This window comes from Strongylocentrotus purpuratus, unplaced genomic scaffold (assembly GCF_000002235.5).
Source record: "Strongylocentrotus purpuratus isolate Spur 01 unplaced genomic scaffold, Spur_5.0 spur5_scaffold_9, whole genome shotgun sequence".
Taxonomy (NCBI): domain Eukaryota; kingdom Metazoa; phylum Echinodermata; class Echinoidea; order Camarodonta; family Strongylocentrotidae; genus Strongylocentrotus; species Strongylocentrotus purpuratus.
In genome coordinates this window covers 6,652,277-6,669,756 of record NW_022145615.1, presented here as the reverse complement: position 1 = coordinate 6,669,756, position 17,480 = coordinate 6,652,277, and the positions used below count along the sequence as shown (strand labels likewise).

The window sequence follows — 17,480 nt, the reverse complement described above, 5'->3', positions numbered from 1 at the left end:
CCTTGTACGTTTCCCACCTTGTTGATGATTAATATCAAAGAAGGTGCTATCCATTTCAAGTAATGAGAAGATGGTTTCGAAATGATATAGACCGCTCAAAATTTCTAGTCGAGGGCACTTGGTACAATATGGTCCTGTCAAATACAGAGACATTTAGTCTATTAGAGATATTATACTTCTTTTAAATCGTAGCAAATGGTTCAAGTGTGTGGTAGTTTTTTTTGTGCATGGCTGTAAATTTTGCTATAATAAAACTCAAATCGAAACTAGTTTTAAGACATACAAACTAAAGTTCATGTGCTGAAGTTTATTTGATAGTGGTAGATTAATAATTTTTCATCAATTTGATTTAAACTTCTTTAAATATATTATTGATGCATGGTTCATAAGTAACACTTTGAACATTAAAGAGTGTCAACTTTCTTTTTATTGCTGAGTGTATACATACACATTTACAAGATGCAAAATGTAAACTGGTTTTCCACAGTTCTTTGCATATAACATAACAAAATAATAAATGAATGGGCCTGCCCCTGTTGGTTAAAATGTAGAGAAAAAGTGCATAGTAAATAAAGTAACCGATATATAAACATTTACGGTCGATGCCTCTTTTGTAGTACTGTGACTTCATCAAAATTGTCCATTTTGTGTCAACGTTTTGTATCAAGAGGAAATGATTCATACATCCTATATTCGAAATTTTTAGAAAAGGGCGCTTTCGAGCCAGGACATTTGTTAATTTACATTTCACAACGGACTATTTCAGAACAAAACTTTAACATTATTATACCGAATAGGCCACGATGAACCTTGTGCCTAGAAAGTTTCCCACGTTGTCGATGATTAATATCAGAGAAAATGCTATTCCTTTCAAGTAATGGAAAGATGGTTTCGAAATGATATAAACCGATCAAAATTCCTAGTCGAGAGCACTTGGAACAATATGGTACTGTAAACTACAGAGATATTTATAATCTATGCGAGACATTGTACTTCCTTTAAATCGTTATAAATCGTTCAAGTGTAAAGGTGAATGGCTGTAAAATGTGCAATAATAAAATTCAAACCGAAACTAGTTTAAGACAACACAAGTACAGTACATGTGCAGAAGCGTCGCTGCTCGACACATTAGACGGTGGCCCAGGTTTCAAAATAGGGATTTTGGTGACTTAAAATGTTATTCCTCATTTTGAGTTTGATTGGAGCCGCCATTTTGAAAGAGCATGGAGGTAAAGTCTTTTCTATGGCATTTTCCTTGATGAGTAATTTACAAATAGCCATCTAGAAGGAAATATTTCGGTCGACATCTTCATCGATATCTTTCTTAACATGAAGCTAACTTTATGAATATAACAATTCAATTCAATTTAGTTCAATTTTATTGTTGTTTTCAACAAAACATTACAAATCAATTATAATCATTTATAACAATTAAGGAATACATATTGGAAACAGAGGGGTCCACTAAAAAGGAATGCTTGTATAATTGTGGACCCCTCAAATGAAATTAATGGAATAATGAGTAACAAATTCGTAACCACAAAAAGGAAGTAGAAATACTAGGGGGAAAAGAGGGGAAGGAGGGATATTTCAAAGCTTGTGCTTCTTGTATCAATATAGATATGCCGGATGTGTCGATATTACAAGATAAATATACAAGATACAAGTTATTTTGTTTGGTATTTGCAAACAAGTCACATAGAAATTTGGTTTCCACTGGCGTTACAGTAATATTCAAGAAAATACATAATTACAAGAAATAAATACATTACGTTTATAGAAATAGATGAAATAATGAACAAGTACATGCAAAAGATAATGAAGCGACACAAATGGTCATTGGTACTTCAAATCCTGAGTTTTAAAATTAAGCCTTGGTCATTGGTATTTCAAATCATAATAGTTTCAGTATTAATTTCCGACGCAGAAGTTTAACGTTTAACCTGTGAGTTGAGTTTATGAACACAGTCGGTTACATATGAATATCTGAATAGTGAAAAGCGGCTTGGGGTGGGGCGAAGTCGGATACTAGAATGATTAAATGAATAAAATAAATGAAGTGGATGGGTATTGTCTTTCATGATTGCACGGACTACAATTTTCTCAGTACAATGAGACTCGACATAAGCTATTTCTACCCCAATTATGCGCTGTGCTATTTTACATGGCCTTTCCAATTTCTTCCTGTCCTGTTTTGAGAGATTGCCAAATGAACATATAATATTGAAAAGCAGGACACTCTTTATTATTGAATTGTAGAACAGGGTCAGGATTGTTGCGTCGATATGGAAAGCTTTAAACTTACGCAGAAAAAACAACCTCCTGTTAGCTTTCTTACACACTGATTGTGTGTTATCCCTCCATGATAATTTGTCATTTAAGACAGTTCCAAGATATTTATAGTTTCCAACCTGTTCAATCGCTTCATTATGAATGATCACATTCTCATGGTCTGTTCCTTTTCGTCGGAAGTCGATTACCAATTATTTTATTAATGGATGAAATGTTGTGCGAACATATTTAAAAAGAGAGAAACAAACTAGTATTTAATAAACATTATTCAGTAATTGTTATGTTTATCTTTACTTCGGCATTATTGCACAATCCTATGGGCCTAAGTATAATTTTGTCTTCTTTATGGAATCTCAATTTACACTTCAAAATTAGCTGTATTCCCCTATAAATACGCAATAATATTCAACTCTATTCTCGGCATTCCTGAGATATTTCAAATTCCACAGGTAATCTGTTTGTAGATAAGTTAGCAGATTTCAAAGGCACAGAATGATTCTTATGTGAGAAAGACGAATTAACCAATCTTCAGTGTTCTCAAGTCGAACGTTCAGCTAAACTAAAGTACCTTCACAAAGTGGGTTACGGTGTTATGTATAGATGTTCATTATATCATATCTGGCCGAAGAAAATGAAAATACTTTCTCGATATATTTATATATCAAACAAAACATATGAGTAGTAGAATTGTAAATCACGAGTTTCGACTCGTGGAGAAAGCTGACGAGACACTCCCTTTTCCAGAATGAAATTCACATCCATTGTCCAATCATTGGCCAGATCAACCATTATCTACTTCATGAATATTCATGCTTAATCAAATCATGCTTTCATAGCACGTAAGCATGGTCGACCAATAGCAAACTGCTATTTGTCCAAACTTAAGTTTGCAGCCCTTCCTACACTGCCCGACAAATATAAAAAGAACGTTTCCTGGATAAAGTTGTCATTACTTATTGAGATTCCGACCGTGCTTCTGACCCTCATATTTGCAACTTTCTTCAGGCCCTTATCAACACTTTGTATAATCATAACTTTGCATTTCTCTAAAAGCTGAGGTGGCTCCTGTTATCCTTCCATGTTAGAGTGCCTTAGTAAAGGGAGAATATGAAGAAGGATTCATCGTCACAACTTATCCAAACTCGAACAATATTCTGCGTGGAGAAGGCCAAGGGGAGACGTAGATCAGCAAGATCAAGGCGGGCAAGAGGTAAACCTATACGTTACAAACCCTTCGTATTCTAAAGTTCTTGTCGGAACAAAGTGAATACACCAGGAATCCAAAATGCCTTCGAACATGGCCCTGTTACTTGCAGTGAGTTTTCTCAGTATCATCATTCGTACCGCAGAGTCATTGGAGTGCTCTCCTGGAGAAAAACAAACCGAGAAGCCCGTAGGGGGCTACGTACAAGTATACTGCAAGCTAGATGATGATTTGCAACCCGGTGAGTCTTTTATTTTGGAGAAAAATGGATCACAAATCGGGCAATGTTCCTACAAACATTGCAGAACTACTCATCCTTACGACTCTCTTCTTTCTGTGGAAGGGTCCAGAAACATTACGTTTAAAATCGGTAATCTGGCACCAGAACATTCAGGGGCATACTATCTCTCTCTCAAAAACAAATCATCTGCTCTATTTAAGAAAGTGTTGATTTTGAATCTTACCGTAAATCAGCCGATCTTCAATAAACCGACTTGTGGCATGAATCTGAGAGATGACTCTTCGGAAATCGAATTATCATGCCAGGTGATGGTGAACAGTTACGGGAAAACTGCTGCACTTCGGCTTACGGTTTTGGACAATGGTACAACAGTTCACATTAATTCACTTTCCAACAATACTTTTAATGCTTTAAGCAGCTCACAATCTTACAGTGTAAGCAGCACGGTAAAGTTAATGACAAGTTTGAATGCCATTTTGACAGGGGCACTTGTGCCTTCGAAATGTCTTCTGATAGCAGAGCAGATATCCCACGTCTGTGAATACCCAATGATCTTTAATTTGGGATTTGTCTTGACTGAAGTATCGGAAGTAGGCTGCGGACGTCCTATGATGGAAGTTTGGCTGGTAAACACTCATTTTAAAACGCTGAAGCTGCACCCGAGCAAACCAACTATTGTAGATGCTAGCATGGCTGATGAAAATAGTTACATATATATATATGTGGTATAGAAACACGGGGTTCAATAAATATAGGCAGTATTAGAAAGGTGACAATGGACAAATATGGCATTTGCCACACTGCTAATGTCGAGCAAGGTTGGTTGCAGACAACCATTAATATAAGTCATGGATGTGTATCACCAACCCAGATCGATCGCTCATCATATAGACCAGCGATTGCCAGCAACTCGCCGGAGCAATCTCTGACAACGAAAGTTACAACAGACGACATCCATTATTCCACAGAAATTCCAACAATGGCACAAAGTAAGACTGAGGTCCATCTCCCCTCAAGTGAATCTACCACTAAAAGTCACGATGACCAATATTTTAAATATGCTACTCTTTTATCAATAGTAGCAAGCGTTACAATACTTTTTACAATTTCGACATGTTTGTATCTAGCGCACCAAAGGATGAATGCAAATGGCGAGAGAAACTTGCGACTACGGTATTACCGGTACGATCCACATCGCGGAGAGGGTTTGGTTACCGAGAGGAGAGACAATCAAGGAGTGGTACCCACCGCTCTTGTGACATCGAATTCAATTCACTCGCTTCAGGGCTGTCGGTTGAATGTCAGTCAAGTCCAGCAAGTCGATGCTGATGATGATTACACCGGTGATATCTCTGGATCGCTTGCCAACCGACCGGCGTTACCTCCAAGAGCACATGTAGAAGCTTATTACCGTAAGACAGATTGCCATTCACTCCCTGTAAAGCTCAACATTGGTGGTTCCCAACAAAACTCATCATTCGCAGTGGTTACACCAACGTGCCAGCGGGTAACGTGGTGCCCATCTAAGGACGTTCAAAACCAAAATACGGGCCGTCCTGCAACCGATGGACTGCAGGACTCTGAGAGTATCTACCACACGGTTAAAGACGTAAACCAGGGACCTGGGTGTGCTACATCAACTCTTCCACGTGGCCTTGACCCGTCCTGCTCGTTTCCAGGGGCCTACGCGGATCTTCGCCACTCACACGACGAAATCGGGGAGGTGGTAGAGCCCGTACAAAGTCAAGATGATCGACCGGATATTCGTTCTCCTAGCCTAGAGGCGAATGTTAACATAGCTGGTAACAATCACGATATCTCGGTGAAAGATCTGTACGCCAAGCCTAACAAGAAAGGCAAATGATCAACCGCTCTTGCGTCCACTCGATGTTATGAATTATTGGATGAAAAAAAAATGCATATAACCCAAGCGTCTGACCAATTTTTTAGGCTATTAGTGACTGTGACAATCAGAAAATATGAAATTGCAGTTGATGATTTATCAATGTTAACAATATGTTATACTGAAAGGTTGTTAAATTCAGAAGATAATTAGGTGAAAACGAGATAATGTCACTCCCTTTGAGACACCTCACTCTTAGTATCCTTAGACTGTTAACATTGAACAAAAATGCAAGGCATTAATTACATTACTCCTCCAGATTTTCCTCCGTATGTAACAATCAATGGATATACATAATTTGTTTCATACAAAGTTTAATCGTGTGGATAGAGATTTGTTTTCTTCCTCTAATGCATTAAATAAAAGAAGAGAAGGAAATAAGAAAATGGAAGAGGTCGTATAACAGCTGTAATTTGGGAATGTTACCTGTCTCAAATGTATTATACCCATTAATTAAAAGAGTACACTTTTCGATTCATCAACTTAACATTATGTAAGAGTTATATTATAAATTCTCCACATAACTCCAAATATCAAATTATTTTCATTGTTAATATATGAAATCTTTGCACGCGTATTAAACGTTCTTATCAATATTCTATCATGAAATATACAGTTTTGTATGAAAGTTTATTTTCGTTTCCCCCTTTTTATTGAATAATTTATAATATAAATAATGTACATAGTTTTTAATATACAATCACTGGAGACAGACTATTACATAAGGCCCGGCCTTCCTGTCTTGCCACCAAATTCTATCATTAATGTACATGAAAAGATTTTCCCTTAATTAATTGTTCTTCATGTTTTTCTGCTTGTCTTATCTCATGTTATATATCGATATTATTTTTTAAATTAATGTTTATTTACCTTAATTATTTTTGTTATTTCTAATGAAAGAATGAATGAATTGATCTTGAACTTGAACTTGATCTGTCTTGTATGTATCAAATCATGCTTATAATGACTCTATCTACACATTTTCTACACAATACACTATATTTCAAAGTTATTCTTCATTGTTAATTATGCAAATACATGCATAATTTCATAGGAATAGGAAGAGTAACAAGGTCGTAGCACATACAGTATATAGTTTGTGAAATAACAAATCTGGGTTCTTCTTTTTCTGGTCTTCACCTGACAGTGAGTGCCCCTGCCTATTGTTGGCGTAAACAGATGGGTGGCTGCTATATTAATCACGTCATCATCATCATCATCAATAAAATACCATCCTGAACTTTATATTATTGATTTGTTTTGAGTCATCGGTATCTGTATGTCTAGTCAACTCCCTGATCTAGTTAACACTCGCTATATTAGTCACGCTACGTGGACTACCAAATATCTTATTTTTAAAGTGTGTCATATACATGTACTACGATGTCCTGGCCTTTTATAAATGTTTTAAATAGATGAACCGAATTGTTGTGTTCTCAACTAACTACTGATATAGTTGATATGTTATTGTAATTCTGCCAATTGGATATTACGCAAACCATTATTTATTTATTTATTAATTATTTATTCAAGTTTTATTTAAAATAGGGTAGGTACATTCAGTAAAAAAAACTGTTTTCCAAGTACGCCCTCTATCATCTTTGATACGCTCTGATCTGAAAGGGGAATTCCCTTACAATATATTACCGCCATTGGACACACAGACTAGCTTCATTTAGGGTCAGGGCATATAATGAGCTAGTGGGTATAGATGTACACATACTGCATTAGCGCTCGCTGTCACCACTGTGAATTTGACGAATGAGGTCGGAGGGTGAAGAGAGCAGTAATGTTCTACATGTATGTACACTTCATAGTTTCGCTTTTATTGGTTTCAAAATCCTGCGAAATTACATTTGTATCCTGTCTTGGTATTTGTTTATTACATGAGGAAAAACGTACGCGATTTTAATGACATACGGTTACTGCGGGTTGTCGTGACGGGATGGACATACAACACGGATAAGTGGAAAGAAAATTCGTGTCGGAAATTCAGCATGGCTTTCTTCCACACCTCGAGTTTTCAACTGAAGACACTGGTCTTCCTCGTATTGATGTCATACAAGAGAGCATGTAAGTATGGCACACATGTCGATGAAGTTGATTAAAAGTGCCGAAAGTGATTATGAGACGGACGGTTTTTCATTGAGTATTCAAACTTTCAAAGCATCACTGAGGGGGGGGGGGGGGTATTCCCGTGCTACCGATAATAAACTCAATCGCTGGCATTAATTCCACTGATGCAGGAGAGATGAGGAAATAAAGAAAAGTACGAAGGTCAGTGGCGGATCCGGGGGGGGGGGGGGGGGCCGGGGGGCCCGGGCCCCCCCTTGAGAAAAAAAAATCGTGTAAAATCACGTGATTTTTACCTTTTTGGGGGGTTGGGCCCCCCCCTGGCGCTCAAGGGGGGGGGGGGGGGTGCAAATTGAAATTTTTTTGAGGATCAAAAAAAAAAAATGTGCTCACTACCCCCCCTCCCCCCCCACTGAGCGACTTTTCGGCCGGCGCGATTTTCAAATTTTCGGGAGCAAAAAAAAAAAAAAAATTTGGGCCCCCTCCCCTAAGAAATCCTGGATCCTGGATTGGAGGTACTAATAATGTACTTAAAGACGAAGTTGAGTTCTGGTCATGCAATTGCATTGTGAAAGAAACGGTGTGGAATCGACCAGAAAAGGTTGATCATCTATAGCATATAAGAATTTGTGTGTATTGCAAGGTTCTGGAATCGTCAAAAAAATAAGAAATTTGCATAATAAGAATGATAACGCTCACAAATTATTTTTCATCTCTTCCCAGAACTCAACCTTGTCTTTAACAAAACAAATATTTACTAAACATAGAACTGCAAAATAACAGCGTGGACGACATGCAGCTCTATGTAATAGTTTATTTGTTCCTTCTGAATCCCATGTAGTTGCTGTTGATAGTTCTGTTCGCTTGTATGGAGGATCTTCGGATAAAGAAGGATTCGTTCAAATCAACGTGGCAGGTGAATGGAGGAACATCTGCAATGACGGATGGGATGCACTGGATGCTCTGGTCACCTGCAGACAGCTGGGGTTTACTGAAGGATATGCAATGTTTTGGTCGAAGCCAAGTACTTCACATCATTGGCATCGTACGACATCTACGCCAGAACCTGAACCTACCTTTTTAACAGAGGGAAGCAATTTCGCTTGCAACGGAAAAGAGGAAACCCTGTTATTCTGCAAGTACACGAAACACAACACATATTGTCCAACATTAGCTACAGTCACTTGTGGTATGCATGATTTCCACAATTTTTGGCGATTTAAGTGCTAGCAAGTATGCTTATATTTATGACAAAAGAGAATCTATACAAGATAATTGATATTGTTTCTTATATTATAGTTTTAGAGAGTATTTATTCAGTTATAAACCCGTTTTTAGTCACATGCAATATTGCAATATTGAAAGAAAATAACACTCTTTGCACTCAAGGTGGACATGAGCGGAGAATTTTTTTTAATCATTCTTTTAAAAGTAATGTCTCGATTTCTTCCAAAATTTCCATTGATATTTCACCACAACCTTCCGCTTGTCATTTCTACAGGCATAACAGCAGCCAAATACAATGAAGTGCTGGCCAATGCTGATATATCGCCCGACCCGTATTCACGCTATTCTCGACATTTTATATATACCGTCGGCACTTCAAACAACTCGCATGGCCAATTGCTCGTTACATACAGCAACAGCCAAAAACCTGTACATCTGACTGGCGGTGTATGCGACATGGACCAGCGAGCGGCTATGATGATATGCGATGCTCAGGGATATAGTCATGGTGGAGAGGTAAGCCAATGTGTATTGGTTTATTGTTCGAGAATTAAGTTTTAAAAATGAATCAGACACCAACAACAAAACAATAATTTTGTGAACCGTCTCTTGAGCATTAAAGACAACAAAATTTATTGGGTGGTACACTCCAAATATACACAGTACAGTGTAACAATGTCGTTGTAGGATACGCATTAGATCACAGAAGAAGACAGGAACAGCTAATATGCCATAACTACAGAGTATTTAATTACTTTATTCAGTTACAATTTTTATTTATTTATTATCATAGTTTTTTTCTTGTGGGAGGGGAAAGGGGAGGGAGATGTGGCGGATTTTGTGACTAATTCGTAATAAGTTTTGTTGTCATGATGCTAGAAAAGCAAAGTCTGACCCTACATTAGTGAGGCAGACTAAAGTGCATTGGTCATGTCATATTGAATGTTGGATAAAACGTTTCCTTTGATTCTGGTATTTTAATTATATATATCATTGTTGCCATTTGGCACACAATTTAAAAGAAGAACCAAGAGGTTTCTTTGAACTTGACTTCTTTTTACCAGCACAAGGTACATATATATATATATAATATATATGTATGCAAATAATGTGCATTTAAAATATGCAGTTAATGTTTTTGATTCAATACCAAGCCATGACCTTGTTTTAAAATGCGATTCCGGGTTATATATTCCGTTTGGAATGCTAATTTATCACCATCAACTGGATGGAGGCTTCATGAAAAGTAAAACTTGGCGCATATATTTGGACACGTGGGGTTTCGTTTTATATTGGATTAATCAACCCTTGTATATTCGACGTGTTTTTTTTTTATGTAGCTGTGCATGGCATTTCAATATGAATCCTTATTTAGCGTCAACATCATATATTGTTTCACAGTTTAATGTTTTATAGGTGTTGTTATTTGTGTTCCCTTCATACCGTGTAGAAAATCAAAGTCCCAACACCAGAAGGCCTACCCATGTTTATCGGCACGATAACATGTCTTAACTCATGGGGATTAAGGGACTGCAAAACCCAGTTGACATCAACAGGCGTGTGTCCTGATGGCATCAAGTATAATGGAGTGCGGTGTTGTGAGTCATCATTTTTATCATTGTTCTTGTGTCTGTTGTATTTGTTTGTATTTTTATGTCACAAAGCCTCATCTCTGCCTCTAGAATTTCCAACAAAATTATAAATATACTCTTTCCGTAAATATTCTTGGTTTTACGTCTTTGATCAAATGTTCAATACATTTTAATTTGGATGTGTTCACAAAAACTACTACGACTTTAAAAATATGCCTTCATATTCACAAAACTTGTGTTTATTTCAATGATCAAATATTGCATAAATCTGGCTCTGAACATGTGCTTCATTACTACTTTCAAGAAATATTACAGGTATTTTGGATTCAGGAAAGAATAGCATATTTCAGTCCACATTTACAATACGATTCTTATTCCTTGCTGGGCTTTGCTGCCCATGGGAGCGAAAGGGTTAAGATGAATTTCTAGTGTGTTTCATAGTAACATTATCAGGCAAATCATTTAGGTAAAGCAGAACGTTTATCCTAATTTAAAAATAGCAGTAAAATTGGACAGTCGATATTTCACTGCCCGGTACTGACATTGATATCCATAACTACAACAATCACGACCCCGCATATGGTGAAACTTTAGAAAACAATAGTTCTTAATTTTCTTTTTAAACGAACAAAATAAGACTTGAAGGTAAGCCAATAGAAGTTAAGTACCCGTATTACCATTGACGATAGTAAAACGTGAAGCTTGAATCTTGAACGGTGTATAATACCTGTAATATGAAGAAAAAATTGTTTAGTGTGTGTCTTTGTTTACAGATACAACAGAGAGACCGTCCGTCATTGGAGCCTTCGTTTTCGCTGGCGTGTCATCCATTTTAATTCTCATTGCCGGTGCGTGTGGTGTACACTGGATTCGGAAAGATCGAAAAGTTCCACACGCCGCTCTTGAGAACGAGCCTGATGACGTCATAGCCTGTCAATCTGACTCAGAACCATGACTTTTTATAGATCTTTAGCCGATTAACTGTTTATCGTAACTGCAATTAAAGGTTGTAGCGTCTCATACATTTGCACTTTTCTCGTATAAATTCATGTTCTCTGTAACTTTCCATTACGCGACTGTTTGTGGTGACGAAAATAACTCAGAAAAAGACGCACTTGAAAGAAACTTTGCATCGCCGGATTATGATTTATTGAACTTTACGCCCAATAATTAATATAGGAGAGTTCTTCATGTACTTTCTCCCTTGATTTCACCCCATAAAATATACTTAATGAAAAACGAAATGATATAATGAACTGAATTATAGTACTCGTGAAGCAACAACTTATATAAAGAGTAAATAGGACGTTTCCTGTTTTTCATACCATAAAATATGTAATCAAGACATATTATCAGAATGAGCCGTATATTTATGATATAGGTGAAAAAAAAATGATTTCAATTTAACATGGCTCATGTTGAAGCATGTATTTGAATCATGCATACGAATATTGTTAAGATATTTGTTGTATAATATGGAAATGTCATTTTGTGTTTGGTTATACAAAATAAAAATTATCCATTGGGATAAAGATATAGAAAAACAAATAAAGAGGTATACTCAATACAGTTAAGACCACAAACATATATAAACGCGCTGAGATGAATATTGTTTTGAAAAGTATTGCGTCATTTTATCCTCTATATTGCTGTTTTGTTATACGAAAATAAATTATCTCTCTTTCTCTTTATTTTGAACACAGCATTCCATTTTTAAATGTACACAAAATGGTTCCATTGTAATACATTTCTTAAACTTGGTCTTGCTACTCTCTCGAGTCAGACGTAAACAAACTCACTCAGTTTCGTGGAAATGGTGCAGAATATAATTATGGATGGCGCTAAAACCATTAGCACATTTCGCCTCACAATCAGTTTTGTACAACCCGGGGTAGATTGTATGTTTTAATAAAGGAAAAACTCATAACTTCAATTCTGTATTACAATATTTCACTCAATAGTTTTTGAAGTATTCAGTATTATTCTGAAGACAAAAAGCAATGCTTGTTTTAGTTTTTGGGACGAAATGGCTGTGTAGTGCGGTAATGTTTTCCTATTATGTATTTGTTCAAGTTCAAGTTCATTTTCAAGTTCATTTTATTTCTCATTCACTAAAAACATCATTATAACATTCAAAATACAATTATACAAAATGCAATATATATAAAATATAATAAGAATAAATAAAAAACAACAACAGTAACACTAAAAATGATTAATGGGTGGAGTAGGGATGTGAGGGACCAGAAAAGGCCATTGACCTATCTAGGCTGGTCCCCTTTTTCTACAACCCCAAAAGTAAAATCTTCAGTAATTAAAAGCAAAATATTGACAATATAGACATTACATTAACTAAGACATATAAACCCACATACAAGGACAGGCAAAATTAATAAAAGCTAAAAAGTATATTGTAACTTGATATTTGTTTGTTTTTAAAATTACGCTTAAAACTAGACAATGTTGGGCATGCTTTGAGAGAATCTGGTAAGTTATTCCAAATAATGGATCCTTTATATTTTATTACTGTTCTTGACAAATTATAGCGAAATGAAGGAACATAAAGTTTGTGTGAATTTCTAGTACTATATTGATTTATATCTCTATTAAGATTAAAATAATTATTAAAACAATCAGGTAATGTAGTTATATTGTGCATGTAAGAGAACATAAAAGCTCCAATACTTATATCATATAGATCATAAAGTTTTAAAAACTTCAGCTTAAAAAACAATGTACCTGTATGTGCTCTATAATATGAGTTTGTTACAACCCTGACGGCTCTTTTTTGTAATAAAAATAGCTTTTGAAGCAGATACGAAGCGCAGTTGCCCCATACAATAATACAATAATTAAAATTAGGCAAAATCATAGAGTTATACAATTGTACAAGTATGCGTAATGGTAAAATATCTTTGAGTCTATTTAAAACACCAATGACTTTTGACAGCTTGTTAGAAATATAATAAATGTGGTCCTTCCACGTTAAGTTTTCATCAATAATGACGCCTAAGAAAGTAACTTGGTGTACTTGCTTAATTTCTTTACTATTTATACAAATCTTGATAGCAGCTTCATTTACATATTTATTTCTTGTTTTAAAAATTACATAGTTTGTTTTTTCAAAATTAATCAACAATTTATTGGCAAGGAACCACTTGTGTATTTTAACAATTTCAGAATTCAATAGAATATTTATTTCTACGGGATCCTTGCCAGATAAAAACAGAGTGGTGTCATCAGCAAATAAAATAGAAGATAAAATATTGCTTACAAATGGTAAGTCATTGATTTGTGATATATTTGTGATATATTTTATTTATATACATTGAGAAGATATGAACAAAGAATTATGTTGTATTTCTGTTTGTTTATCTCATGATAAAAAAGTTTGTTATGATTATGTTTCAGTTTGTATCAACTAGGAAAATTGCTTTGTTTCTATGTTATGTACGAAAAGGAATTGAAGTTTTGAGAAATAAATTCAATGAATTCAAATTATATGCATTCAATGTGAAAGATGATTTCTTCAAAAAGCTTCAGACCGAGACTGAAACGACATCAAATGACATCTCCAACAAATGAAGTGACACACTTTTGATCATGATGAAACGTATAATAACAACAAAAGAATCTTCACCTGAAAATAAGTACAAGCGCTATTTACTGTCCCAGTATGTTTAAGTTAAATGCAATTTAGTATGTAACCGACAGCTACTTGAAATTTATATAATATTCTTCACTCTTTGTAATGGGTATATCAACTTGTCAAGCCAACTACGTTTTAATTGATACACCCTATTTCATTTTCCAACTATTTGTATTTAAATGTTATTACTTTGTTACACATATTTAAGTTGATTTTCTATGTACATTGTTAATGTTTATAACCTGTTTTTTAAATATATTTTTTATACTGAATTTGAAATAAAATGTATCAATCAATCAATTCCTACCAGATATTCAGATATGGGGATAAGTAGTAGTAGTAGTGGTGGTAGTAGACTTTATTGTATAACTTGTTTAGCACAGGGCTAATCTGCCATAAGATCTCCAACATCTTCGAGGTGAATATGGAGAACATCCTATGTCTGTGTAACAGTTTCTCTTTTAAAACTTATCTGCCATAGTTTACAGGATGGATTAGACCGCCCTACAAGGTCACTGGACAGGTGGTTATCTCATCGACTCAGCTCTCAGTTAACATATGAAAAAGAGGATCATGGGGGACCGATGGTTACCGATTAGGCATTGTTTGTTGTATACAGGGCGCAAGTAGCTACAAGAAGTGCAGTGGGCCTTTAAGACTGTTGCTGTATACAGACACTACCTTCTAAGGAGGATATCAATTAAAATACCTATTCATGCAGTTACTTGAAAAATAAAACTATGACAACAGATGTGAATACAACTAAGTGGATGAAGATAATTAATGATTTACAGGAAATGCATCTACAATCTGCTTTCAAGTAAATACAGATATATAATTTAATCTCGTTTAAACATGTGGTGAAATACTTGTTATATATATTTATGTATGATGTTATCTGTGATTTTGTATCTGAATAGGGTTTATTAAAAAAAAAAGAAGATAAATTCAGTTACTTGTTTTTATATTTTAATATTGCTATAATTCAATTTTGAGCACGTCAGGGGAGTCCGTTCTGTTACCAAAAAAGAGAGTACAGAATACGATTACAATAAAAATGAACTACATCCAGAAAAAATAACAGGAACAAAAAGTGGACAATATTCAAAATTAAGATTTTCAACTAAAAAAATGTAGAATATCGATTTGTCTAGAATATTAAAAATCGAACATGAATTAATCTACTTCAAGATGATATTCGACTGGAATCATACCATTAAAGCATAAGTGAGCATAGTTATTTAACAGTAAAAGAGTATCTGAAAAATGAAATGCAAAAATGGGCCATCTGGCCATTTAAATGTTGATGACAATTACATCTTGTATGTTCAAGTAATAACAAAAACTGTCAGGGGAAAAGCTAAAATAGAGACAGCTCAACTATGCTTGCCAAAACCATGCAGTCCTGTGACTACAGATGTCATCCAGAACTCAATTCCCCTCATTGTGCCTCATTCGTTGTTTTTAATTGTTAAATACAAAATTCTTTAATACAGATGAACATGTTCATTAACATTTGAATGGCTCCCTCTAATTTTGCAATTTTCTTAATCACACCTTCTAACTCTTAAATAGATATGCCCATCCTACCGTGAGAGTCAAACTCTTGGTTTTTATTAGATATTGGTAGTACTAGAGTGATCATTTTCCATCCATTTGATTTAAATTTTTGAAGTATAGATTATTAATGGTTTATATAAAAAAATTGTGAACAATAGAGAGTGTCCACTTTCATTTTATTGCTGAGTGTATACATATACATTTATCAGATACAAAATGTAAACTGTTTTTTTTCCCCACAGTTTTCTACATATAACATAACAAGTAATATATAAATGAGCTTGCCCCTGTTGGTTAGAATGTAGAGAAAAGGTGCATAGTAAATAAAGTAACCGATAAATAAACATTTACGGTTGATGCCTCTTTTGTTGTACTGTGACTTCATCATAAACTTTCCCTTTTCGTGTCAATGTTTTATAGTAACAGAGGAAAAAACGTAATTTTCAAGAGGAAATGATTGATACAACCTATATTCATGATATTATGTAAAGAGCACTATCGTGCCAGCACATTTTTTTAATTCTCATTCCATGATTATTATTTGTACCACTGACTACTTCAGTACAAAACTGTAACGAAACTCTACCAAATTTATCAAATTGGCCATGATGAACCTTGTACGTTTCCCACCTTGTTGATGATTAATATCAAAGAAGGTGCTTTCCATTTCAAGTAATGAGAAGATGGTTTCGAAATGATATAAACCGATCAAAATTTCTAGTCGAGGGCACTTGGTACAAAATGGTCCTGTCAAATACAGAGTTATTTAGTCTATTAGAGATATTATACTTCTTTTAAATCGTAGCAAATGGTTCAAGTGTGTGGTAGTTTTTTTTGTGCATGGCTGTAAATTTTGCTATAATAAAACTCAAATCGAAACTAGTTTTAAGACATACAAACTAAAGTTCATGTGCTGAAGTTTATTTGATAGTGGTAGAGTTATAATTTTTCATCAATTTGATTTAAACTTCTTTAAATATATTATTGATGCATGGTTCATAAGTAACACTTTGAACATTAAAGAGTATCAACTTTCTTTTTATTGCTGAGTGTATAAATACACATTTACAAGATGCAAAATGTAAACTGGTTTTCCACAGTTCTTTGCATATAACATAACAAAATAATAAATGAATGGGCCTGCCCCTGTTGGTTAAAATGTATAGAAAAAGTGCATAGTAAATAAAGTAACCGATATATAAACATTTACGGTCGATGCCTCTTTTGTGGTACTGTGACTTCATCAAAATTGTCCATTTCGTGTCAACGTTTTTTATCAAGAGGAAATGATTGATACATCCTATATTCGAGATTTTTAGAAAAGGGCGTTTTCGAGCCAGGACATTTGTTAATTTACATTTTACAACGGACTATTTCAGAACAAAACTTTAACATTATTATACCGAATAGGCCACGATGAACCTTGTGCCTAGAAAGTTTCCCACCTTGTATATGATTAATATCAAAGAAAATGCTATCCCTTTCAAGTAATGAGAAGATGGTTTCGAAATGATATAAACCGACCACAATTCCGAGTCGAGAGCACTTTGGAACAATTTGGTACTGTAAACTACAGAGACATCAATAATCTATGAGAGACAGTATGCTTCCTTTAAATGGTGATAAATCGTTCAAGTGTAAAGGTGAAGGCTGTACAATGTGCAATAATAAAATTGCACCCGAAACTAGTTTAGACAAACAAAAATAAAGTACATGTGCAGAAGGGTTGCTTCTTGACA

The 17,480-nt window shown here is 34.9% G+C and overlaps 1 protein-coding gene across 1 annotated transcript; it reads left to right on the top strand.

The window, feature by feature from the left end:
• Nucleotides 1-7,297: 7,297 nt before the first annotated feature.
• On the top strand, nucleotides 7,298-12,645 carry LOC100891517 (neurotrypsin). Its single transcript, XM_030976909.1, has 5 exons — nucleotides 7,298-7,713; nucleotides 8,555-8,902; nucleotides 9,215-9,456; nucleotides 10,391-10,538; nucleotides 11,306-12,645. Exons 1-5 carry the CDS (start codon nucleotides 7,527-7,529, stop codon nucleotides 11,485-11,487), a joined length of 1,107 nt encoding a protein of 368 aa, XP_030832769.1. The 5' UTR covers nucleotides 7,298-7,526; the 3' UTR covers nucleotides 11,488-12,645.
• Nucleotides 12,646-17,480: the final 4,835 nt, after the last annotated feature.